This window comes from Cloeon dipterum, chromosome X (genome assembly GCF_949628265.1).
Source record: "Cloeon dipterum chromosome X, ieCloDipt1.1, whole genome shotgun sequence".
Lineage (NCBI taxonomy): Eukaryota > Metazoa > Arthropoda > Insecta > Ephemeroptera > Baetidae > Cloeon > Cloeon dipterum.
The window spans coordinates 18112416-18139206 of record NC_088790.1 but is presented as its reverse complement, the minus strand read 5'-3'; the positions used below and the strand labels follow the sequence as shown (position 1 = coordinate 18139206).

The following is a 26791-nucleotide window of genomic DNA, read 5'->3' as shown; positions in this document are numbered from 1 at the left end:
CATATTCAGTCAATATTGCTGCCTAACTGGAGTTGATATTGAGCGCACCAACAGTTGAAAATTTTAACGCCTTTTCAATTGTAATTCTGCAATGCATTCTGTTATTTGCGCTCAGCATGTTACGCTGCTATAGTTAGACTAAAAGTTTTTCAATTACGCCCGTTTTTCGCGTGGGTCGAGCGCACGCTTGTGGCTTTATTTTACCTTGGCCGTCGCTTTTCGGTCGGCCAACCGTCCGCAAGCCAGCACCGGTTTCCACAAAAACGTTAAATTGTTAAATAGCGTCAAAGCTATAAGCATGTATATATTAGGCAAATTAATATTTAAATTGTTGCTAAAATTTGTGATTAAATTTGAAAGTGATTGTTTTGTATTTAAAAAAGGTTTTGGCTTTTGTTCGTATTGTTTTTTCATCCGATTTATCGTCACAAAGCAGCACTAAATGTGGTCAATATTTGTAAGTCGCAAAACAGACAAAAATTATGGCATTTAAATGGCTAAAATGTAATTTTTTAATAGCTAATTAAGACCTATAATGTCAGAAAATTTTAAAATATTAAAACTCCTGTGTCTGGAAACTGAGCAAATTTAATCATTATTTTTTACAGAGGAAAAACATGTGTCGGAAAAAGAGTCGGTGCGTGGGTCGGCCACGGCAGGGAGCTTGAGTCGTGTTGGCGGCGGCGCCACTGGCAGCAGGGGTTGCTATATCGAGCCGAGCGGGCGGCAGGCGGGTGTCGGTGTGAGGTCACCCATATTGATCGCGCTGGTGCCGAGTGGAGCGCACCCACTGCACCCGTCGGCCACTTTGCCTCCATTTTCGCCGAGCCAGCAGCCGCCGAGCAGTGTCCATGGGGCGTAGGCGGCTCTCATGATCGCAGGGGCCCCAGCGGAGGCCCCTTTCTGACTCCCGCAGGCGGCCAGAGCAGAAACAGCAGCCACCATGTTCAGTTTCGCGAGCAAAATGTTGAACAACCTCATCGGCACCGAGGAGGAGCAGCAGCAGCAGCAGCAACAACAGCAGCAGCAGCAGCAGGGAGGCATGTTCGGTGGGCCCATGGGCTCCCAGCAGCAGCCGATGGGCCAGCGGATGATGGGCCCCGGCGGTGGCATGGGGGGACCCCGTCCCCAGGGCATGCCCATGATGGGAGGACCCCGCGGACCTCCGCGGCCCATGGGCCAGCCGATGGGACAGTCGATGGGCCAACCCATGGGACAGCCTATGGGCCAGCGAACGATGGGGCCGATGGGCCCCATGGGCCCCCGGGGTCCACAAATGGGACCGCCTCGCATGAACGGCCCTCCCGGCCCCGGCCAGCGCATGATGGGACCTCCTCGACCGCAAATGGGCCGCGGAGGCATGGGAATGGGACCCCAGACTGGGCACCAGGGTCCTCAGCAGCAGCAGCAGCAGCAGCAATTCGACCCAATGATGCAACAACAGCAAATGCGCCCGCCGATGATGCAGCAACAGCCCATGGGTGAGTGTGTGTCGCATTTCACGTCCATTTCTCCCTATCTTCTCATATTACTGTACTCGTCGTTGGTTGCTGTTGTTTTTGTTGTTGTTCTTGTTTGCTAGGACGGCGGCTTCTCCCAATCGGCTCCCACGGGACCTATATTGAGTTTCGCCATTTTTTTTTGTGGTAGAATCGGGTCAGGGGATCTTTTATGTCTGGGCCACTTGGAGGATTTTATTTTAACGACTCCAAGAGGAAATAGTCACATCTAGAGCTCGGTCTCATTGCCCGAAGAGATTGGAGAACATAAAAATCAAACTGTAACATAAATTTCTATCAAACATTCAAAGGGAATTCTTGTCCTCATTTGCACTAATTAGCAGAGATAAACATAACGTGCCATTAAAATGCAAATTCTAGGCCTGTTGTGCCTGTAACAAAGGAAACTCAATTCGTGCTCTAGGGCCAGAGCCGGGTGGTTAGAGCCGCTAGCTAGGAAATTTGAAAATTATATTATGCGCTTACTATGGAGGAGCTTGCGACGCCATAATCATTTTAGACTTGTACCTATTTAATTAACTAGCAGAAACGCGAAACATTTGCATCCACTTAACCGTAGTTCAGAGTATTGTAAACTCGATTCAAGTATATCAAATCACGTTATGACCAAAAGCGAAAGCTATTTCTTAACTCTTTAGCATGCAAATCGTAGTTTGGTTGACGAAAGTCCATTGATCAGAACTCACTCATTTGCATCTGGGCCCATTAAGTGCCCTTCCGAGCCGAAGGCTGCAGGAATAAGTGTCATAAAGCGCCCCCATAAAGCCGAATCACGAAACTCAACCTTCCTTGATTTTCAGCCTTATACATAGAGCGGAAAAATAAATTATATTTACAAGATCGGTCCACGAGAGCGGCGATCAATATATCTATATATATACCTTCTCGTTTTGTTGGTGTTTTTGTTCCTGGATGAATATTTACATTGAATGTCCCTTTCATAGGAGCAGACGTACGGAAATTTTAGAGGAGAAATCTCGTTGTGAAATATATTCTATAGCTGTTTGGATGTGTAAACAGAGAGCAGATAATCGGTGTTGCTTCAATAGTTTGTAGAGATATCGTGTTTTTTTCTTTTTGGACGAGACTGCTGGTTATTTTCCTCTTCCACACATGAATGTGTCTCTCAGTCCAAGTCAGACGTGTGTTGATTTATTTGACAAGTTTTTATGCACCACATACACACAGAACACTCTTGGATAGTCCTCTTATGTTTCGTAGGTTGGATCCTTGCATGACGGGGACTGACAAAAAAGAGTCAAGATATCTTAAAAATAAAAAGCGAAAAATCCTCAAGCCGATAAAATTTACGCCCGATAATTTGATCTTTCGTCTCGATCAAGAGAACGTTTAATTAACAAATTCCTTGAATTGCAGCTAAATAGAATGGCGCAAGCATGTCAGTCAGCGTCCGTCTCGATAGGGTTGCTTTTTTAGCTAAGAGAACGGCGGTAAATAATTCATTGCCGCATTGTTCAGACTGCTTTGTGAACGAGAAGGGGCCGCTGCCGCCGCCGCCGCCGCTGCTGACAAAGGAAGCAAATCTTTATCTAGCACCTTAACCCTTCTCTACTTCGGGCTCACAAAGACGGGAAAAATAAACAGGCGGATGAAAACACTGTTTGAAAAATCCCTATTGAAGTAGATTTGATCAGTTTAATGCCTCTAAAATATCAAGCTGTTGAGATATTGTATGTTTGATGTAAAAAATTTATTCATTCGTCGGTCTCTTAGAACGTCTAAATAAAATGTTAGTAAAAGCGGTTTGAAGATTTAATTACAAAACGCCACTGATGTGGTCACGAAATTGACAGCACGTAGCAAGCGAGCGGTGCGTTGCGGGTTAGGCGTTCTGCCGCACACATGTGTCGTGCGGGTGGCCCGCCGGCCAAAAGAGCAGGCGCTCTCCCCCTGCCCCGGCAGCAGTAATTGAAATTGTCTAATGAAGATTTATGAACTTGATATTCGTCCCGCGCGAAAAGGGAGCGTATAGGGCTGTAGTTTCTCCTTTTTGCTCCGTAGTCGTGGAGCTAACCAAGTGGAAAAGGCACAAGAAGTTTGCTACTTTTCTAACAAGCCGAATGAGCCTGCTCACTCTTGAACACAGATTCTTGAAAAGAAAAAAAAAACATATTTTACAAAAGGTAAAAAGGATGTTCAGTCTCCTTTTTTATAAATTGATACCAATTTGAAATTTAGTGTAGTAACTTTGCTTACAGTAACTGTTTCAACTCCGTAACCAACAAACTATTTATATTTTTCCACGTAAAATCCATTTCTTTAATTATCCTATTTATATTTATTGAAATTAGCTGCTTTCCTTAGTCAATAATTGTATTTATATATCTACGTAATCGGATTGTGATTGTACGCACGTAACTATATTTTTATAATTGAGTTCGCGAGAGTACAAAATATTCATACGAGTCCGGTTGTTGCCTTTTTCGTGTGTCGCGTTGCGTGCTGTGTATTGACTAATCGGAAATTTTCTGGTACGAGTGCGTTGGAAAAGGCAGAGCTTGCTTGCCGGCGGCGGCAAAGGCGGCGGGCGGTTCAATGGGGCCAGAAATAGCTCGTACACAGACACGCGGGAGCGACTGAAGTGGCCGCCCTCTTGGCTGACTGGCATGGCTCGATCTTGCATACATTTAACAACTTCTGTGGCAGAGATTAGCTTATTTTTCCTAGAGAGCCTTCTTTGCAAGGAAGAGCGGACGTAAAATGAGAGAAAAGCATGCGCTGTCCAGCCGATGTAAAATGGCGCCACTTACTCGAGATTAATCAGTAATGAGCATAATATAATTTTAAAATTTCAGCCAAGCACTTTTTGTACTCACACTCCGGCATTCAATTCTGGCGATGGCGCACCAAGGTTGCTCATTTGCTCTTTTTCAGCGGCCCCTCCGGCCCCTGCGGCTGGTGAGGATGTGCCTGCGGTCGACCTGAGCCACTTAAGCGCCGAAGAGCGCGCCATGATTGAGAGCGTCATGGCCAAAGCCAAGGAAATGGACAAACCCGAACCTTCTCCTACACACAGTCCGCAACAGCAACAAATACAACAACATCAGCAACAACAACAACAACAACAACAGCAGCAGCAGCAACGCTTGCAGCAGCAGCAGCAACAACAACAGCAGCAGCAGCAGCAGCAGCAGCAGCAGAGAATGCAGCATCAGCAGCAAAATCAAAATATGTTACCCCAACAGAACCAACAGCAGCAGCAGCAGCAGATGCAACAGAAAATGCAGCAGGAGCAACAACGTCTGCAGCAGGAAAATCAGCGTCTGGACCAGCAACGTATTCAACAACAGCAAGAACAACGATTTCAGCATCAACAGCAGAAGCAGCAACAAGAGCAGCAGCAAATGCTGCAGCAGGAACAACAACAGCAGCAGCAACATGAGCAGCAGCAGAGGCATGCCGAACTGATGAACCAGCAGCTAAAAAAGTAAGTCGTGTTTGTACCTCTAGATGTTGAGATGTCATGTGTCTGTGTTGTAACTCTCAGGCCAACAGCTTCTAAAAACTTCGTCTTAGCTGTCCTTGTTGACTGTAGCCCCTACTTTAATGAGAAATGAATATTCGATCCTTGTCTAATCAAACCCTGCATTTTCCTTTATCCTATTACACCCACAGAACTGTAACAGGTTACGTTTTACTCCTAATTTTGCGCACATTTACACTTTCCACTTGACGGATAGGCCACACGTTGCTCTACGTCTGCAACTCGCACACACGCACTCAATTTTATGTCCTCTCACTCTGTGACCGCACCAATCCAGCACCTCCACCACTCCCAGGCACAAGAACCCGCGTCCCGTACCCTTCTTAGTCCGGTCGCGTGCACGTGCCTTTGGGCCCACGTTAACCGTCGAATGGTGTTCGATTACAGGGACATGGATTACCACGACACACACCTGTCCAGGCCGGCCTTTCAGCAAGCGCAGCAGAGACAAGTAAGTAGTTGCGACGACGCCCGCCAACGCTCGGCTGAAGGGCCTGTTTGTGATGTGCTTCAGGGCTGGGAAGAGTCGTCGTCATCATCGAGTAGCAGCGCCGCCGCCGCCGCGTCTCAGCAGCAAAAAAGTCAGCTGCCAGCTTTAAGCAGCGCGACGACGAGCAATGCAACGACCACGGTGACCACGACGACGGCCCGAGGCTCCCTGGAGGACCGCCTTGAGCGTGAGTATCTATTGAGGTCGACTCCGGCCGCTTCTTCTTCTACTTCTACTCCCGATCCTCCGCTCTCCTCCTTCACTTCTACGATCAGCACCCTCACCGCCGCTGCAACTGCAGCAAGCACCAGCTTTTCAACTCCGTCGTTCCTGTTGTCGTCAACGACTGATGCACTGCCAAGCAATTCGACGACGACCAGCACAATCAGCAAAAGCAGCACTAGCTCGATGACCTCCGCCCCGCCGGTGTTCAAGCCGATCTCGTGGAAGCCGTCGGTGTCTCCGCCGCCGACGCCACCCTCGCCGACCAAAACGCCCAAGTACACGTTTAGCAGTAGCAGCAGTAGTGTGAAGAACAGCATTTTCGCAAACGAGTCGGACCTGACAAAGTTCGAGGACCCGGTCAAGTACAACTCTTGGCGCGCCAGCAGGCTCATCGAGGAGACAAAGAATCTGCTCAGCAGTCAGCAGGAGGAGCGAGAGGCGTTGACCAAGTCTCTGGCATCTACAGCGACGACGACGCTTGCGACCGTGACCACGACGACGGCGACTTTCGCGTCTTACACGGACTCAGTGACTAGTGTGACTAGTGTTAAGGCTGATTGCAGCAGCAGTAGTTCTGAACCGGCGGTCACGTTGGAGGTGGCGGCGCAGTCGCCACCGAGCAGCGCGGCGCCCACTACTCTGCCGCCAATCCTGGACCACAGTCCAGGAGAAGTGTACACAATTCCCGAGGAAGAAGAAGAGATCACGAGCCCAATTGGCAGCGACGGCGTGACCAGTCTTAGGCACCGAGGAGGTCAGTTCAAATCCACCTCCCGAGATTACACCAAAAGACACGTATACCACCTTAAAAACTCGACAAGTTGCTTACCCCACTATTTCTCGCTCTGTCTATCTATCTGACTGACTGAATGTAAATTGTAATAATTTCTTCAATTTCAGCCGCGCGCAAGGATGAGACAAACACGGACTCTTTATATATTGATGCAATCTCACACACGCTGATTTTGCGCCATTTTATCTCTCTCATATCGCTCGATCGATTCTCACTCTCGCATACGTTGATGAAATCATTACAGTTTGCAGACAGGCTTCTTGCAATCTGGAATATAATTTTGTGCATGTGTTGCTTTCAATCGATAATTTAAGTAATACAACAGCTGGCAAGCATTTGCAAGCTAGCGGGCCACCTAGTTTGGCCCGTGCGCCTCTCTCTTTCTCTCTCTTATCGTTATTATTATCTACAACTACATTTATCTTTTCTCACCAACCCATAAGAAACTTATATACATATATCTAAGACTGATTATATAGCGTAAGCAATTGACTTCATTTCCACCGCTTTTTATGTCACGCAGTTTGTGACATTTCGATCATACAACAATTATTACTACATTATATATATATCAAAAGGCTTGACCAAAATTATTCTTCTCGTATTTTCTATCAAAAAGTCCCCGTTTTGACCATTTTAGTTTCTGTAGTTTGCATTTGTAGCCTCTATTTTTAGTAGATTGGTGTGCATTTTTGTACTGTAGTTTTGTATTACTGCAGCTGCTTTAATCGGTGTGTAATATACCCAGTATTAACCTGCTGGAGTAGAGAGGTGACTCAAATATTGACAAGTTCGTTACACACTCTCTATCTCCAAGTAGTAGTATTACACTATCTAATGATTGATATCATTTTATTTCTCGTGCACGGAGCCTTTTAGAGCAGTTTTGTCGTGTCTAGCTGGGCTCCGTGTTCGCGTGTGCTCTGTATACGACGATTTAGTTTTTGCATTCTCAAATGTAACTCTTTCTAAAAAAAGAATTACTCTGTAACTAAAAATGGAATTTAAAACATGTTTCTGTCATTAGATGTTCTTTAATTGTGACAATTGAATTAATGTCTGTGTAAATTTTGGTTAGACGAAGAACTTTTACTTTGAAATTTTGTAGAGTCACATTTACTTATTCGAGCCTCTGGCTAATTTTGTTATAGATGCAACTATGGGACTTACAAGAAGCAATTACATGGACATCACTGGCCGGCCGGCCGCTTCCAGAGACGAGTCTTTTGTCGGTGATACAGGGCTATTATCTGGAAGCCCTTACAGGTTTGGTTTCAAGCTCTAAATAAGTATCAAGGTTGAACGTAAATTTACAGGTTGGGCCAAAGTGGTAGTCCAAAATCGATGATGGAATTTGGTCTTGGTTCCAGCCGGTTACGCGGCATGCAGGTCAATATTAAATTTTGCAATATGGACTTGAATTTTTCGTTAAATCAAATGAAAACTATGCAATACGGATTTTTATTTAATAAAATAAATCATTCATATATAAAATGATAAATATTGTATTGTTATATATTTTTTTTAATTTCAGAAGGACAGTAGCATAGATATTGGTAGCAGTAAAGGTCCAGATGGCATAACGAACCCTCTTTTGAGCGATCCACTGAAAAACTTGAAAGGCAGCTTTTTGCACCGCAACCAGCAGCAAATGCAGCAGGAGCAACAGGAAACAATACAAAATCAGTTGCAACTGCTGCAAGATAAGCAACAGCACCAGCAACAAGAAGCAATGATGCTCAACCAGCAGCAGCAGGACATTCTGGCGATGAGCACTGCGCTGTCCAATTCGCTCACCCAGCAGCAGCAGCAAATTAACAGCCAGTTTGGAAGCCCCCTGCAAACTACACAGCCTAGTTTGCAGTCTGGAGTGAGTGGGCTCACCAACAGCTTGCAGCAGATGAGTCTTAACCAACAGCAGCAGCAACAGCAAAATAATATGCAAAGTATGCAGCAAGGCTCAATGCTCAATAGCGGACTTCAGCAGGGGACGCAAATGCAGAACCAACAGTTGCAAAATAATCAAATCCAAAACTCTGGACTCCAAAGTGGACTTCAGTCTGGGCTTCAAAGCAATTTACAAAGTGGACTTCAAAGCAATCTTCAGAGTGGACTTCAAAGCAATTTGCAGAGTGGACTTCAAAGCAATTTGCAGAGCAGTCTTCAAAACAGTTTACAGAGTGGTCTTCAAAACACCCTGCAAAATAGTCTTCAATCAGGACTGCAACAGAGCAGCGGATACCAGAGCCCCAGCCTGCAAAGTACTTTGCAGTCTGCAATGCAAAATAGCGGGCTTCAGTCCAACATGCAAAATAGCGGACTTCAGAGTGGAATGCAGAACAGTGGGCACCAGAGCGCGATGCAACAGAATATGCAGACCGGAATGCAAAGCAATATGCAAAACAGTTTGCAAGGTGGGCTGCAGAGCATGCAGAACAGCTTGCAGACTGGACTACAAGGAACGAACTTGTCTGACATGCAATACAACCAGCAGAATAGCATGCTGCAGCCAAATAGCCTGTACAACCAGCAACAGAGTAACCAGTACGGTCAACAAAACATGCTGGGACAGCAGCAACAGCAGCAGCAGCCTTTCCAGAGCTCAAACAATATGGACTTGGGCTTGCAAAACCAGTACCAGCAGCAGAACCAGCAAGACATGTTGATGGCACAGCAACTTGGTCAAAATAATTACCAGCAGCAAATGGGCCAGGGCGGCTTCCAAATGAACAACCAGCAACAGATGATGGGCCAAAACATGCAGTTCCAGCAGAACAAGCGCGGCCTCAAGCTAATGGACTTCATGGTTAGTTATTTTTAACACACAGTTTGTTGAGCACGTCGGATCGTAGCATTAGAGGCGAGAACACGCAATACACCACACTATTTGCTCTCCTGTAAGAGCGTTATTTGCTCAAACACGATTTTATTGCTAACAACGTGCATATCATAGTAGGGGCGCGAGAATGGGTTTCATAGCTGAATGGGTGCTGCGACTTGTATCTCACAATCTGCGCTTGTAAATTGCAGGATGGCGACAGTGCACACAAACAGCACCAACAACAGCAGCAGCAGCACCAACAGCAACAGCAGCAAGGTCACGATGGAAAGACTGGTACCATTTCAGGCATGCTGGCTGATTTCAGTCGGGCATTAGGTATGTTGAATTATTGATCGCTTTCATGTATAACCCCTTTCACTTTGTGAACATCAAATGAATTCTGAAAACTCAAAATATTTTTTCTCAAAAATACAAAGTTTTAAATTGAAGCCACATATATACATCAAGCTTTAATAATTGTTGATATCTATTATTTCAATTAATCGCTCTTACTGCGAATGCATAGTTGAAAATGTTTTAATATATGTCTTGTAGTAGAAAACTAGGATTGAATTAAAACATGAAAAAGCAAACGTGAAATCAAAATTATTAAACACTCAAGATGTTTGAATAAATTTTTAATCAGTTTCGTAAATTATTCAAGCTAAGGTTTCCCATTTTGATGCTGCTGCTTCCCTAAAACTCATTTTTTCTTCTTCATATAATTGATATAATTAAGTATTGGCCTCTGGTTGTGAAGGTTTGGGCAGCACTTCGCCTCGCCCATCTCCTTCGGAGGACAAGTCGATGATGCTGGGTCAGCATGGCATGCTTCCGCACTCGCTGTCCCAGCATCAGCAGCACCAGCAACTGCCGATGAGCAGCGCCAGTTACTCAGTGGTGTCCCAGCCGCAGGTCAGCTACGGCCAGCCGCATATGCACTCGACGTCTGCCTCGGCCGCCAGCCAGCTGCTCTCATCGCAGCCCACATCCTCGGCTTATCAGAACCAATTAGCATCCTCCACCATCGCTGGACTACCGGTCACCGTGCTCCAGGGCACTCCGCAGACCACCCTGGTGCTCACCTCCTGCCAGCACCTCACGCCGCAGCAGCAGCAGATGTACCAGCAACAGATGCAGCTGCAGCACCAAGCGCAGCATCTCAAGAAGATCAGGAGAAGCTTGCCACACTCGGAAACTTCACAGCTGCAGCAAATGAGAGCCAAAGTGGTTAGGGTTTTTTAACAAATTGTATAATCTCCGCTATTTTCTAACTCCTAAGGATCTTCATATTTGTTTCTTTGAAAATCGCACGGTCCAAATAAGGTTTTTCTGATTAAAATATCAATTTTACCACTTTTACTACTTAAAAACTTAAATTCAATTAAATTTGAAAAAAAACTATTATTGCTTCAGATGGGACGCAAAGACGCCAACTCGTTGGGTCAGCCAATAATGAGCTCCAGTCTGGCTGGTGTCACTTCCTCCATTTTGCACTCAGACCGTGAGTTTTTGTTTTATACCTAGCCTTTTCAATGCTAAACTGATAATTCAGCATTGGCTTTCATGTTGACGGGATCTCGAGGTACTCGCGACGCCGGCGACTCATCGGACACTCTTAGCGAGACAGACTCGCAGAAGTCGCTAAGACTTCGACGGAAGTTACCGCCAACACCTCTGGACCCACTGGAAAGCGCCAGGCTCAATTCAACCAAAAAACGGGAGCGCAGCAAGTCTCAGCCCTTGCAAGACAGGTTCAGGTACGCAAAATTCGCAGTTGCTTTTAATAGGGAGCTGACCATGCTTGTGATTTTGAATAGATCGTACTCACCTTTGCGACACTCCATGGAACGAACGACGACCAACTTTTCGACTGGGCTGTCTGGCATGGGCCGGCCAAGTGCCAGTGAGACCAATTTAAGAAGTCTCACAATGGGCCATGACCTGGACAATCGTCCTGGGTCAGCCCTTGGTCTCCTTGGAGGTGAGTGCTACCCATAATTTAAAATATAATTTTTACTTTTGTCTGGTATTAGCATTAACAAAATGGTAAATTATTTTAAATGCGTAAAAATTAATAGAGCTGCAACACTCACCGCAATATATAAGTTCAAACCAGAATACTACAGGCTATTGTCATGACCGAGACAAGTAGCTGTTTTATAATTTTGTTGGATTTTTACATATTGCAAAAATAATCATTTGTATTCCTTTGTTCCTCCAATACTTTGAAATCGCAGATGATCGTTTTTCGCCTAATGTTTGCGTTTAACTCCACTCTGTGTAGTGCACCATTTGATTATTTTATTGATTTGCCCAGTAATTTGCATGGCATTTTAAACTGTTTATGTCTTCATTTTTGTTCTCAGTCTCGAGTGTGGTGTCGAGCACAGGTCTGCGGAGTGCCACTGGGCTCGGCTCGGCCGACCTGACAACAACCACGTCGGCTATGCCGTCGCTTTACGCGTCGTCGCGCACCTCGTCCAGTCTGGCGGATATTGCGTCTGTCTTGCCACCCAATTTGCGCCATTTGCTTGGCCCCTCGGCGGGTGGTTCATCGTACGCCTCGGATGCCGCCAAGTACAGCAGCAATAAGGTATTACTTTTCGGCTCTTGATGTGGAATCTCGGTGGTGAACGCTTATTTGATGCGAGAATCTCTTTGTGTAAATAAATTGGACATATTTTGTTCTAAAATTTCTAAATGGAAAAATGAAAGAGTATTGTTAGGATGAGTAGATAAAAATGGTATTTTTTGTGTGTTTCAACTTTTCAAGTACTTCTGTATAATTTATGAATTAACCAAGATTGTTATTGTTGGGAATTTAAATTTTAATGAGTTGAATCAAATTTATTATAAAAACCATCGGCTTCTTCATTTCAGTCTGTTATTACTATGAAACATATTTGTATTTGTAGATTACTTTGATGTCTCGCATGATTTAGTATTGGGATTTTCTTAATAATGCTTTACAAATTTTTTTAAGTATTTAAATTGACTATATATACAGTATGCTAAAAACTATAATTATTATTTCCTCCTACCGTGTAGTGGTTAGATTTTAGAAAATTTTATTTTTGTCCATTCTGCGTTGAGGGGAGTTAGTTTAAGCCTGCCCGATTGCCGCAGTCCGCGTTCCTTAAGTGCAATATAAGGCGCGGAGACGCGGTGGTGTGTTGGTTTGTGTTTTTTGAGTGTTTTGCCGGGCGTATTGTTTCAGTTGCCCACGTACTTGCAGAGTCTGAAGGAGCAGCTACGCGAGGAGATCAAGTCGGCGACAGCCGACCGGCGACGCTACCTCTCGGAAAAAGAGGCCCGCCTCCGTTGGGAGCGGGAGAAGTTCGTCGCCTCCATGGACCCGCTGAAAAGGCAAGCCACTTTCCTCTAATACGCTCACATACCAAATGCCGAGCCCTCTCAATCAGTTCTTGCCTCAACATATTGACCCCGTCCCCCAGAAACAGTCAGGCAACTAAAAAAAATTACTGCTCCTCTAAACCTTCATTCGGCTTTGATTTTTGGTTGTGTTCTCACGAGCTGAAATTTCCGTTTTGGAACAGATTTGAAATGGAGAAAAAACTAAGTTCTCCAATGTTATCAAGCAGTGTACGAAATAAAATAATGCGCGGCGGTCTCATCGGACAGCGCAGACAACTCTCCGACCCAAAAATTTATCCCATGTACTCGTCCATCTCCAAAGACGGCGATCTTGAAAGCAAATACGAGAGGGTGAGTCAAACGAACACGAATCAAAGCGCGGAAAGTGACGCCAAATTTGCTAAAACTATCAGAGCAAGAAGTTTTCAATATTTTTCTACCTCCCCTATTTTAAGTTGGCACTTGGAAAATACCTTGTATGTTATTCATAAAATTCAAGCTAAAACAGTAGATAAAATAGGTGTTGTATTTAGGCAACTTGCTTGACAGCTTTGTTCTGCACATTGCATATTTTGGATCTTGCATGGCTTGCGCATATTTTATCTATTCACACTTTTACCACTCTTCGTTTTAAAACGCAGGTCTCATTTAAATATTTTTTAATATATGCACATTACTTTATTGAAAACTAATAATATCCAATGAAACATTAAGTTAAAAAGTAAATTATTTCTCACCTACATCTTTACTCATCCTGTACAACTTGATTAAAATTTCAAAATGCGTTGAAATTTTCCGCTCTACCTCGATTCGTGCACCAAAAAATATTGATTCACCACACTAATGCGTCGCCACTTTCGAAAGCGGGTTAGAAATCGGCCAGTGAACTCGCGCTGGCCGACTTCGCGCCTTCCAAAGTGGTGTTTTCTGGACAATGTTCTTACCCACCGACGCCGAGGAGTGGGTGCGGCTCGGAGGTAGTGACCTGTGCTTTTTGCAGGACTACCTGGGCGGACTGTCGTCGCTGCGTCCGGCGTACCGATCGTACGAGCTCGAGTCGCTGGACGACCCGCTGCGGCGGGCCGAGTGGGGCGACCCCTCGCAGTCGTACCTGGCTACGTCGTACGCGGCCGCCGGCGGTGCCCTCCGCGAGACAGCCATCAACAGCGTACTCGACGAGGACGACCTGTGGAACCAATACCTCACCAACAGCAGGTAGGCCGCTTTTTCTCATCCTCGGACCCTTGGGGGGTTGCAGAACGACTATCCCAAGAAGCCGCTATTGTCGATGATTCCAAGTAGCGGAAAATGGTCACGTGTACAATTTTATCTCGGCAATTCCTGCTTCAGCCACAGTTCCCGCCCTGACACCTTTCATCTCTTCGTAGATAACCGTAGCGTCTGTAGAACTCGCTCTTTTTCGTTCTTACTCACGTATATGATTTTCACACGCAAATCTCGAGTATCTCTTTCGGCCGCAGACGCGCACGCACGCAAAAGCTGCTGCTCTCTTTTGGTGCAAAACGAGGAGAGTGCAAAGTGCCGCCGATGTTCCCGTGTCGTCCAACCCAAAAAGTGGACCTTTACTTTGTGCATGCGTTCGTTCGTTCGTTTATTGCAAGTTAGCCCGCAGTTTGTCTCTCTTACTCTAATTACCGGGTCACATAAAACACCACTCAGCTCATTCATTGTCATTGATTGGCATATAGAGACTGGAATGAACTTTTTCGAAGCGAACTCGAGACAAGATACCAAAGCAAAGGACCTTCCTACCGCCGTGGACTACACCCTTCCAAGTACTACAAGGTAAAAACGATCGTTGCATCTTCAGTCACACTCTATTACCTTTCGATCTCTCTCTCTTTTTCTCGCACCGGAAGCTCATGGAAACACTCGCAGTAGTCAATTTGTATCGATTCCCATGCTTGAATGAGGTCACGTTATGATCGATGCATTTTCCTAATGATAATTCTTTTCTGTTGATTGATTAATTTTTTTCTTTTGTTTCTTTATTACACGCAGGACAGTTTTTTATTTAAAAATATTTAATTAAAATGATAAGATATCGATCAACCAGTTCACTTTTAAAATTAAAAATAGGGGTTTATATGGTTCACATTTCTTAACCAGTTCAAAGTATTATCTTAACATTTTCTCAAAGATGAGGAAATTTTAATCGTAGCTTTAGCTTACAATATTATCTTGTATTCTGCTTGCAAACTGATAAAAAAAAATCTATCAGATTTTGCTAAAATTTATGTCCTCTTACAAGCTTTTTACAGCTCATTCAAACCTCTGAAAAATTAACAAAATAATTTATTGGCAAGAGTTTATAAAAATTAATAATTAAGAGTTGTTAAAAATTGCTAGCATTTCGGTGAATTCATTGTTGGGTGGATTGGAAAAGAGAGTAGAATGTAATTTTAGTTATTTTATTGGGAAACCTATAGCCTCGCTCATTACAGTACGCACAAATATCAATTCAATTACTTCCACAAAATAATGCAAATTCGACTGAACGCACAGCTTATGAACACGACAGACCCTTGTTATTTCAATTCGGTCCCCGATATTTTGGGTAATCCAAAGGCTCATTGTTTTGAATCAGAAAACACTCATAATTGTGACTTGAATGCAAATTCTCTACTGCCCGCACTATCAACAGACACGCCCTGCTTGTTTGGCTTTAAATAATGATTTCATGTGTGTGCACGAGTTGAACGGGGAGAAGAAAACCACGCGAGAACCGTTCCCCGAGTTGAGCATGCACGAGAGCAAAGTGTTTTACATAAAAAAATATAGGAGGGGTGGGTGGCAGGTTTCAGGGAAGGGCAGACATTTCAAAAATACCGAAAGTGCTGGTAGTACCGAGTACTTTCATTCGGGTACTTTTAAAGTACCGGTACTTCTTGCCCTTCCCTGCCAATTTTGCTTCTTGCGGCTGCAAGAGCCTAAGTGTAGTGATGGCTTTGGTTCAAATCCTATGCTGGAAATAAAGCTTTTCTTCGCGTTTTTTCCATTTTTCCGCGTCACAAGACTCCGCATGCTCTTTTAACGTAGTCTGCATGCATTAGCACTTGATCGATATTACGAGGACTGCCGAGAAAAGTTAAAGGCGAGTGCTCTGGAGCATCACTAGCAGAAGGTCTTCGACACGAATTTCCCACACTCTTGGTCGTCCGACAAACGAAAGAACGAGCAGAAATCGATTTGACCACTGTTCGACTGCTGATTAAAACATTATTGCAAATCATTAATGCGTCTCTCATTCAACTTTCAAAACTACTATTTAATTGTGTACCTAGTCGTTAACCGTGCAGGCTGGATTCGCAAGCGGGGCTGTAATTAATACTGTGTTCTCTTTGCAGGTCTCATCATTTCACTGATCCCTACTGAAATTCTGGATCGACGGCCCTAATGGATCAAAATTTATACCTTCTGCTCGCTTTCTGACCCGAAAACTAGAAAAAATGTTTCGCTCTCTATGTACCAAACCGACGGTGGCGAGTGGTGCCGCTTAACGTCGCACCTTCCGCTATCAACAAAATTAATACTCTGTATCTGCCCAGTGTGACAATACTTATACACCCTTTGACACTCTCTTGAATCGTACTCGGAAAGTATTCAGTATACAACAACGCAGCTTACTACCCTCTATAACTCAAACTTTGACAACGATCACTTAACTCGCCAAACATTCGACCGACTCGACCCATTACTTATCAATGACGGCAGTCCCCCTAGAAATCGAGCTCGACGCGCGTTTCGAGACTGGAAAAGTGAAAAATTTAACTAGTGCTGACTCGAGCGTTTGCGTTATATATGAGCTGCAGGTTCGGTCGATCAGCTCATTGCTCAGAGAGCTCGCCAGTGACACAAATAATAAGAACCAACTCGAAAAGTGCTGTAGGGACGATTTCAGGAACATCTCCAACTAACAGAGGTCACAAATTCGCAACTAAGAAACAGGGCGGACGGGAAATTCTTACTGTTGCTTTAAATGCATCATTGGTTCGGCGTTCGTGACTTGTTATTAAGTGCGGATTTGTTGCATTTTCGGTATTTGGATTATTTTCCTTTGCACTTGGAATGTTAATAAAATCCTCCTATAATTTTTAATATTTTTCCAATTTATCGGTATTAACTGTGTGTACAATCGCTCAAACACTTTTGAAAAGCAGAGTGGTGATTACAAGAGAATAGCTCCGGGAAAATTGCTATTTTTCCGCCCTGTCTAATCACAAACACTTAATATCACTTGTAGCGTGCATTGTAATAACTTTGAACTTATATCAATATCATACGCGATAACGACGAATGTAACTAACTCCAATCAATCAATCTCTAACGAAGAAAAGCACTGAGCTCTGTGTACTAAAGTATCTACGCAAAACTTGCACAACCACATTCCCATGATGTAATAATAAAAATCTACGACGATATTGTTGTTCGAAGGTAAATCTTTGTTAACCGCCGGTTGTTGACTTGTTTTTAGTCGATGTAACTCTGTAAATAATCCAAATGAGACGAATAAACGAGCGATTATCTACGATTCAAATACGACACTTGGACGCATTTTCATTTCCGAGAAGCTCATTCGGTGACCTTGTTACAGCTACTGCCGCTCGCTTTTTGCCGGTCGGCCGTGTGTGTTGTGCGACTTGTTCCGTGCGCATGAGCCGCCGCCAGGTCGATCGACGGCTGCTCTCTTGAAATTATCGCGACAAAACACTCACTTGACACGCTCCAGACTTACATTGCTCCGATATTGATTGTCCCTGCGCTGATTTTCCTCACGTCCTCATGTTTTATTTAAATGCAGGGAAAGTTTCGTGCTTTGACTGTGGTTTTTATTGGTCACACTCAAGGACCAGTCAACCCCGCATGTATATTCGGTCCCCTTCTTGTCGCGAGAATCGAATGTAGATTTCCCGCGCCGCACGCCGGAGCAAACGGTCGCATACCTTACCTTACGTTGTTCCAAACGACATGATGCCGCCCCTCAAGAGTTATTATTTAATATGAAAAATGGTTTCCTTTTTCAAATGATGCTCATTTTATTTTGGTACTTGGTAGTGTATCGATGATATCTTGACATTTTATGGTAATTTTTAGTTCGATTCCTTACAATTGATGCAAATTACCCAAAAAAAATTATCTCGTATATTTTCATCACGGGATTTCTTAAATAGAAATAATGTTTGAATCGTTAGTTTGAATAGACATCATGGCTCGCCAACATTGCTGTGCACATATCAAGCCAAATTTTGTTTCTTAATTTAGTTTTTTCATTAAAAAATGGCTTACAAATCCCACACATTTATAAACGGGAATTTAGAATTTATAAGTCACGATGTCTCTGATACCAAAAATTTTATTTTCCAGGCATTATATTATTTTGCCAATAATGTATCTTTTAGTTCTCAACAGTGAGGATTTAATTAGTTTGAATTATAAAAAAATAATCTTTTAAATTTTCGTAAAGAAATCCACTTTTGTTCTTCGACAACACCTAACACCATTTTGCATTTTGAACTGTCTAAAATTCCAGAAAACTTGAGTGTGATTTTTAATCACAGAGGTCTAATCCCCAAAATAGGGAAATAATATTTATGAGAAAAGTAAAAATTCAAGGATATTGAAATTAAACTTATATTAGAATGAGACGTGTATTGGGATGTTTTGTCAGTGCTTGCTAGTAAATCGATTTGAATTTTCGAAAACGTGCTAAAATATACTAACTTAAAATTTAAATCATTTCAATTAAATGGACTTCCTCGAATTGGCAAGTTTTGTCTGATTTTAAATTCTTATTTAAATAATGCTTTCCCCTATTCCTCTAACTAAAATATGGTTTAGATTGCTTGGGAAGTATGTAGAAAATTTAAATTTAAATTCAGGTGTAATAAATTGTTCAAACTCTAATTTAGGATTTATGTAATAACTGGAACACCGCGTTTCTTCAAGTATATTTTCCGAGGTATTCTGCTTGATTCCCCGCTTACCGCGCTTCACCCTTTATACCTGGAGTCAATCTCAGCTTCAAACGGCGCCTGCGTGCTATCCCGTAAATTTGGCACCAGAGCAGCGTTCGCAGGGCGTGTACACCCTCCCCTCGGCCCGCTTGTGTGTCTGCCGAAGCGTACCTTTGGCCAGTGCTAACGGCGGCGTGTTGCAGGTGGTCCAGCCAGGCGGTGCGCCGCTCTAGCGCCGACGGCGAGTCCGGCACGTGGCGCAACACCATCGATGACTCGTGGCGGGGGCGCGGCATGTCGGCGCCGCCGTCGCGCTCGCGCAAGTCGCGCTCGTGGCACCCGTCGCCCTACGGTAGCGACGAGGAAGATGACCGTGAGCATAAGAAGCACAAGATCAAGGTGCCCTTCCGCGTAATACACATTATATTACCATAATCTAGGTGTAATCATTAACTCACTTGCAGATGTGCATTTCCTTTTACTCTGGTATTACGGCCATAATTTTTGCACGTTCTAATTGAATTCAAAAACTGATAAAATTGACACTTTTATAGTGGAACTCTGATATTGGAATAAATACGAGTACCACTCTACGCATGCGATCACTGCACCCTGTAGTCTCTATACTTCCGCGCATGCTCAGAAGAGTATTGTATTTTGTAGATAAAATTCTTCACAATTTTAATTCCCAGTTGAAAGTGACACTCTTTTTGCCTTTAAAGACGTTGAAAAATTTACTTTGGAGTGTGTTTCATTGTTGTAAGAAAGAATTGAGAGGGAATTGTGTAAGCAACACTACCAAGAATTGACATTCAGAAACAAATTTTGTTAAGATAATATAATGGCAACTGGCACTGAGCTCTGAGCTGTGCCACTTGATTAACTAATAAGTTCTTATCTCTTTACTTAGTAAGAAAAAGAGTTTTGATTTGTTATTGTAATATTTCATTTTAGTTGTTTGAAATATAAGTACTGCTATATTTTGGTTTTGTATGATTAAATGCGGAAAGGATTTGAAATTAATATTTGAAATACATTTTTTCCAGCAATATTGGTTTTAAACGGTTCCTTTGATCATTTATTCCAATTGTGTTTTTACAAAATTACAAGGAATAAGAGGAATGGAAACAAAGATCGAAATTTTGGTATCGTTTTTCGTCAGGACTGGATTCTCAGCAGAGCAAACATTTATTAAACCCCTTAACAATGAATTTATACCTACTCCTGTGTATACAACATGAGGTTGTAAAAAATTATAATTAAAAATGTTGCTCAAATCAAAATAACACAATTGCAACAAAAATTTTTGCTTGGTATTTTGTGGTAGAAAGTTTAAGGTTGACCTGAAGATTGGATTAAATCTTTTTTCTTATTAAGAGACCAGCCCGTTGGCTCGCATTGTTAAGGCACTCTCAGGAGTGTCAAAGCAATGTGAGGTATTTGAGCAGTTCGGAGATCTAATACTGGCTACCCAATGTCAGAGATGGCAAAAAGTGGTTAGTTTAGTGACTCGAAATGCTCAAATTGCTCAACGGGCTGGAAGGTGCACCGGCGCCGACTCGCTACTTGCTGGTTTGCACCTTCCCAGCATGCGTGATTTGGCTTCACGGGACAAATGTCTAGCGTTTCAATGCAGTCCTCGGTGCAGAGGCAAGTGGCCCTTCAGTGGGCTGGGTCCCTGTGCGGCCTGGTGCGCCCATGTTATCCGTTCGCGGTGTTATTGGGACCCGGGTTTCAGCATTCGTGCTAGTGTAGTGCGCGCCCTTCCCGGTCCTCGGACGGACAAGGATAAAAAGAGCAAAAAAAAAGAGATATGAAAATATAAGACGATAAATGAATGCCACTCTATATAAACTTAATAAAGTCATTATCAAACTTTGGCTAAAAAGCTTAATTTCCCACATAAATATAGACATTCATTCAATACTGCTTTAGATCGTCATACAAGAAATTTTAATAAAATTGCACGAGTTGTGCATACTCTGGTAACAGTAACGTTCGTATGGCAGGAAAATTATATCGACCAGATCTTTAAGAATGCTCCAAAATAAAATTTGAAAACGTCACCAAACTCATATCACTTTTCAATAGGTTCAAAACAAAAGTCCCGTCTTGTCTTATGGCCGTAATACCAACCGTCAACATCCAATGCGTCCTAATTGATGCTGTCTGCAGGTGGAGATCGCACGAAGGCGGCAGCAGATCGAGGAGAACGCGCGTCTGCACGAGGAGCTGTTGCGGTTGGCGCGGCTACGCGAGTCAGCTGAGTTGGGCTTCACGCCGAGCACCGAGTGGGGCGGCGGCGCGTACGACGGCACCAGCGTGCTGCGCTCGGTGGACCAGGTGCTGCGGGACGAGGCCCTTGGGCTTTACGGGGCGCGGCCGCAGCCCGGCACCGAGGAGGACCGCAGCATCGAGCGCATCGCCAGCACGTTCCGCACCGACGACTACACGACCAACATCTACGAACGCTTGTCTGACTTTTCGCCGCTGTCCGAGAGCGTGACCGAGTTCAGTACGCCGACCGCCATGCCGCTGCTGCCCGACATGCCGACGCGCTCGCGAAAACTGCTCGAGGACCTGGGCAGCTCGCCCATAACCGAGTCGGTGCTGTCGATGCCCCAAAAAGGCAAGTATGCAGCCAACAGGATGTACGCCAAGTAATATTCATGTGCCGAACGGCCGACCCTCGAGGCTCATCAAAACCTGCATGAAAATATCGGACTCGGTTGAATTTAGATTTGTTTTTCGTTACGTGTGGGTTTTGTTTTGAATTGTTCGATTATTTGATTGCGATAAAGGACAATCTGGTTGGGAGTTTTTTTTTGGCTTTAAAATTCACAGATTTAACCGAGTCCTGAATTCGGTTCCCAAAACTCGTGTCATATCACTTGATGAGCCTTGAACCACCTCAAACTTTTGGTTTTAATCATTGAGTGGTTATTAATAAATCACTGATAAGAGCCGCTATTATCGAGTTTAATGATGGACGATTTCGAGAAAAACCAATAATTACCAAAGCCACAAAATAAGAAACGGTAGTAGCGCAGCGTATACCTTTTGAGATCTCCAACCTATTATTGAATAGCTAAAACAGTTTCAAGAAACCTACATAGCTGTGAATTCGTTAAAGTGAATATATGCTGAAAAAAAATAATTGCTCTCATCTATCTCTATCATCAAAAGTAACAGAATCTATAGTCATACAATTAAACTCTAATCTCGCTGGTGCTCTCAATGGAATTTAAAAACCGTTGTTTACTCCTTGGTGTGTTCTTTACTATCTCCTTTCTCTTTTGCATACGGAAAAACTTACTAATGTTGTATGTCATTGTTACACACAGACATGATATTTATGTATATTGACCCGAGCTGTTTTTTCTATATTTAAAATACAATTGATCGATGGACCAGTGTCATAAGAAAAGTTCGAGGCGCAAAGCAGCCGCCAAGAGAACGCAATTTCAACTCGCGATCATTTATAACTGTAGCATAGCTAACATCACTCGCAAAAAAATCAACTGCGTAATGGCAAAATAATTCAAGTTATTGGGCAGGATATGAAAAATTGCTCTAGTTGTGATGCCGAAAACGTTAATTATTAAAAGATATGTTGTGTAACGATTGCTGAAGAAGAAATATCTAACACACTCACTCACATACACACATGAAAGTATAACTGCCTGTTCAGATACATCAGAAATTTATACATATTTACCTGTGATACGATAACTAATCGCAATGGATTTAATCAATGCGTATTTAATAAATATAGCGACGAAAATAATATAACTATTGATTGTTAGCGTTGAAAAAAGCGATAAGATTGTTTTTATCTCGCTTTTTCTTGAATTGTTTAAGTGGAACCAATTTCCAGGAATGACTATAATTATACTCGATATTTTGGAATGAATTTCTTCCAACCCGAATTTTGTACATACACAAGTTATTTTTAAATCCAAACGAACAAAATATATCCAAAGATTCGATTTGTAGCCCTGTACAAACTCGATATTTTGGTTTCGTGTCAAACTTTTTATCGTTTGTTTTCCAGATCATATTGACTTCAATTTTATTGTGCCTTAATTGATTTGATTTTCCCGATAGTACACGTACACCCATTGTCTGTTCCACACCTTGACCGCCTTAAGTCTCTGTCTGTTTCTACACTTTCACTCTGTATGTTGCCCCGACTGTTTATTTGCTGTGTGTTCAATCGATCTCTTCAGTTTCGTGGTGTAACATTTTTACAGTCCCTTACTCATTGCTTCTCAGTTATTATTATTACTACTATATTAACCATTAACGTGTAACGAAACACTCATCAAAGGCACAATTTACTCCTTTCTTCTCACAGTTGGTATTTTTTTATTTACTCACAGTTGACACACGATTGGAGAGTTGATTTATATATTATTAAGTAACTGGTGCACTCCCCTCCTGCATGTGTCTCACTGCTTTCTATATTATAAACGATAAAAAACATGATTCGCGAAGAAAAAGGCAAGTACGCGAATCATACCTACCACAAAACTAAAAAAAGTCAAACTCGACAACATGCATAGGAAACTACAAAACTCTGATGTATTTGTTTCTTGTTAGACTACATTTGACACTCTTCTCTCTACAGCAAGCGCAGATGCTAACCGTGGAATCTAGCTAAATATGAAACTCGATTGCATGATGTAACACACTACCTTATGATACTGAAAATAAAAAAGGAGAATTATATCCATTCAGTCTCTCACTTCCAAAGCAGAAGACGTTGGAGAAAGCCTAATAATTTAGCGACAGTTCTGTTTTTTCGACACTTCACGCAAATTCAAAATTATAATAGTAGACTGGTAGTATTTCTCACTAGAAATTTCGATAGGAAAAGGTCACACACGAATCAAACTACAAATTTCAGCGTCAATTTTGCTACTTTCTTGAGTTAAAATTGTAGAGGAAATCACCTGCGCGACCACTCCAATTGGAATTATTTGTCTAATGTAAGTAACATTATATACTTTTGCAATCAAATTTTCTCTATTTATATACTTTTCTCAGATTGTAGTCGAATATATTTTTTGGCATCATTTACATCTGATAGCATATATATTATAATTATGATTCTATCATTTTTCAAAAGAACAAAAATCGGTGTCCGTGCTGCTCAGCCTTTTCCATCTGCCTGCAAAGCACATGGAAAGGGCTAACGCAGTCGTCACAATCGGCTGATGCATCTTACACTATATTTTTCACTCACTCGCGCGGTGGATTGGAGCCAAATTGACAAATGATTAAAATTTGACGAACATTTACTATCTGTTATTTTGATTGCCTCAGCACTAAATCCTCAGTAGCGTAATTTTGAGATTGGATCAGTCACATTTTTATTCCGCTCGCATATTATATATTAATTAATATTTTAGCGCTTTATCTCCGACTTGAAATAATGAGCAGTGCATGGTAGAGCCTGAATGACCTTGATAAACAGAAGGACTGCTAAGCACTCTTTGGCGAAATAGGCAGGCTGGAGGCTTCCGACTCCATTAGTTTCTAGAAAACTGACTTCACCGCCAGGCGCAACAACGCATTTACAGACCCATTAAGGATAATATAGAAAGCTTGGACTCTGTCGCATGACCACTTGCATGTCTCTGTGCTTGCTTCTTGTACGTTTAGTGACTGAAACGACACTTCATATGAAACAAGTCTCTTTTTACTTCAATTCTTCTCGTTACTCTCTTTAACCCCGATTATTTTGATTATTCTCTCTCATCAGCGCCGAGTATTTAATTTGAAAAACACGCCGCTAGCCTTTTCTCCCCGTCTGGCAAACGACCAGGTTGATTCTCTTGTAGCTTTTGTTGTAAATTAATTTTCACTGTCCCTCTTGCCTCTCTGAACAAAAAAAAAATAATAATAATAAAAGCTGCGACTCTGGAAGTGCGCGTAGAGCCCGTAAATTTGGCCCTGCTGTAGCAGTATCCCAGCCCCCGCGCGTTTGATCGAGATCTCGTTTGCTGATCGAAGGCGTTCCGCAGGCAAGCCGCGGTACGCGGAAACGAAGCAACACCACCGCGGATCCGACGAGCAGCGCCGCTCCTACCCTGACAACTACGGCACCCTGGGCGGCAGCTCGCGCAAGCCCCTCAAGAGCAGTCAGAGCCACGACGGGGGCGGCGGCGGCGGTGGAGGCGGCGGCACCTACCGGCCGAGCGGTGGCAGCCCCTCCGTGCAACAGCAGAGGACGTCGAGCGGCGAAGGCGCAAAACAGCCAAAGAAATCGCAAGTAAGAACGTAAGCTCACTTTTGATTAATCAAACCCGAGGTGTTCTTTCTCAGTGTGTTTATTCTTACTCGAGTTGGTTCTGATTTCGTTGTTGCTCTTAAGGCAGTCTCATTTTCAGTGTGGTTCCACTTTACTCTCATCTGCTATCCAGAGATATTTAATACGGTTTTGCTAGTTTCGACGCGGTCGGAGTTTAGTTGCTCAATCTCTAGAGTTAATTGGAGATTTTTATGTTTATTTCAAACAATGAACACTTCTAGTTTCCTAAGAAGACAGTAGAATGCTTATCAATTAAATTGATATTGAAGAGGTGAATGGGATTTTTGCTTTTTTTATGAATTTAGGAAATTAATTAGAAAATAGTTTTTTAGCATCTACCGTTCTGAATTTTGCACTGATTTTCCTAATGCAAGGTTTCATTTAGTAATTTAAAACTATCACAGTATTAAAAGTAGGTGTGCAGCTCTTCCAGTAAGCTATAGATTTATTTGTTTTTGTAGTTTAGCAACTTATTTTGACGAATTAAGTCTTGCAAGCATGGCATGATGTTTTTGGCTGTTTTGTTAAGTATTTTAACTACGAATTTTGCCATCTGAAAATTGCCTCGTTGCGCGTTCTTGCAGGCATCCGATCTACAGCACCCACAGAAGAAATACAACTTTCCTGTGAAACACCTTTTCCTAACACGTGATCCCGAGGACAGAACTGTTGGTGGTGAGAATTTTCCACTGTTGCTCAAGAGCCTCTTATAATAAAAATTTATGCGTGGAATATTTCATAATCTCTTCTCAATTTCAGGCAATGGGCTTGGCATGAAAGTTACTGGTGGCAAAGAAATTCCCAACTCGGGTGGTCAACTAGGGGCGTTTGTTACTAAAATTTACCCGAGGGGTGTTGTGGAAACTTTCGGCGACATTGATGAAAGTCAGCTTTGAGCCGGGCTGTTTCGGCTTTTATTATTTATTTATCTTTTCGATTTTAGATGACCAAATTTTGGAGTGGAATGGGATCAGCCTTACAGACAAGACTTTTGAAGAGGTTCAGTCCATCCTGTCGCAATCTGTTGGAGACATCGAGCTTGTAATTAGAAGGTGAGTCTTTTCCCTTGCTCGAACGTGCTCAAATGAATCGAAATTTGCGATTGCAGTCACAATGATCTAGTGCCAAAGCACGTTGCGGCCTCTGGTCCTGTCCATCGGTATCCAGACGTGGTGCTGAGCAACCATGAGCCCTGCAGCAATTCCTCGTCCTATGACAACTTATCCAGTACAAGCATGTAATTTTCCCCTGTCTGTCGGAGCTTTTTTAAATTTTGCACAAAATTTTTCCCACAAACCCGCCACAGTGTGTTTTGAATGAAATGGTGCAAAAAATATCGTCTTTTATTCTTTCCAAGGAATTCCTACGTCCTTTACCATCGTGTTGACAATAAAACACACTCCACTCTCATTCCGTATGTAAGGAATGAAAATAATAATCTAAATTACAGTGTTTCCTATTTCTCATCTCGCATCCTTTCAAAAGGTTTTCTGTGAAAACAAAAAGTTAGTAATAGCTGTTATTTCCTCTTTGCTGCTCGATCTCGACGATGATATATGATGAAAAATCCAATAATATAATATTGTAACGTCCATACACCTGTCTCACGTTGTTGCAATCAGCAGTTTGTTACCATGTATTATCAATTAACTATATTATGCTGATGGTTAAAAAATATATATATTGAAAATTTTGTTCAAGATGTACACTGTGAGGAAATAAAATGCTTAAGAGTCAAATATATGCAATAATAAAATTGACTTTTCAG

The 26791-nt window shown here is 42.8% G+C and overlaps 1 protein-coding gene across 10 annotated transcripts; it reads left to right on the top strand.

Moving 5' to 3' along the window:
- The first annotated feature begins 710 nt into the window (after positions 1–710).
- LOC135946804 (serine-rich adhesin for platelets-like) lies at positions 711–26779 on the top strand. Of its 10 annotated transcripts, none has more exons than XM_065495196.1 (23): positions 711–1481; positions 4416–4968; positions 5413–5476; positions 5540–6494; positions 7685–7799; positions 7850–7922; positions 8071–9339; positions 9564–9690; positions 10115–10584; positions 10771–10858; positions 10910–11114; positions 11175–11338; positions 11724–11950; positions 12575–12723; positions 12915–13083; positions 13733–13947; positions 18911–19118; positions 20883–21336; positions 24737–24984; positions 25608–25698; positions 25783–25908; positions 25967–26075; positions 26132–26779. In XM_065495196.1, exons 1-23 carry the CDS (start codon positions 944–946, stop codon positions 26262–26264), a joined length of 6750 nt encoding a protein of 2249 aa, XP_065351268.1. In that variant the 5' UTR covers positions 711–943; the 3' UTR covers positions 26265–26779. The 10 variants fall into 10 exon arrangements, with proteins under 10 accessions (XP_065351268.1, XP_065351271.1, XP_065351272.1 ...); XM_065495199.1 differs by having other exon boundaries at positions 8068–9339; positions 12593–12723; XM_065495198.1 differs by having other exon boundaries at positions 712–1481; positions 8068–9339; positions 18911–19106.
- Positions 26780–26791: the final 12 nt, after the last annotated feature.

Excerpts from the sequence above, each read along its gene's own strand:
- LOC135946804 (XM_065495195.1), top strand. The coding sequence starts at position 944 with ATGTTCAGTTTCGCGAGCAAAATGTTGAACAACCTCATCGGCACCGAG. Across the intron at positions 11,115-11,174 it reads CCCTTGCAAGACAGGTTCAG|ATCGTACTCACCTTTGCGAC; the intron begins GTACGCAAAATT and ends GATTTTGAATAG. Across the intron at positions 12,724-12,914 it reads TCCATGGACCCGCTGAAAAG|ATTTGAAATGGAGAAAAAAC; the intron begins GCAAGCCACTTT and ends GTTTTGGAACAG.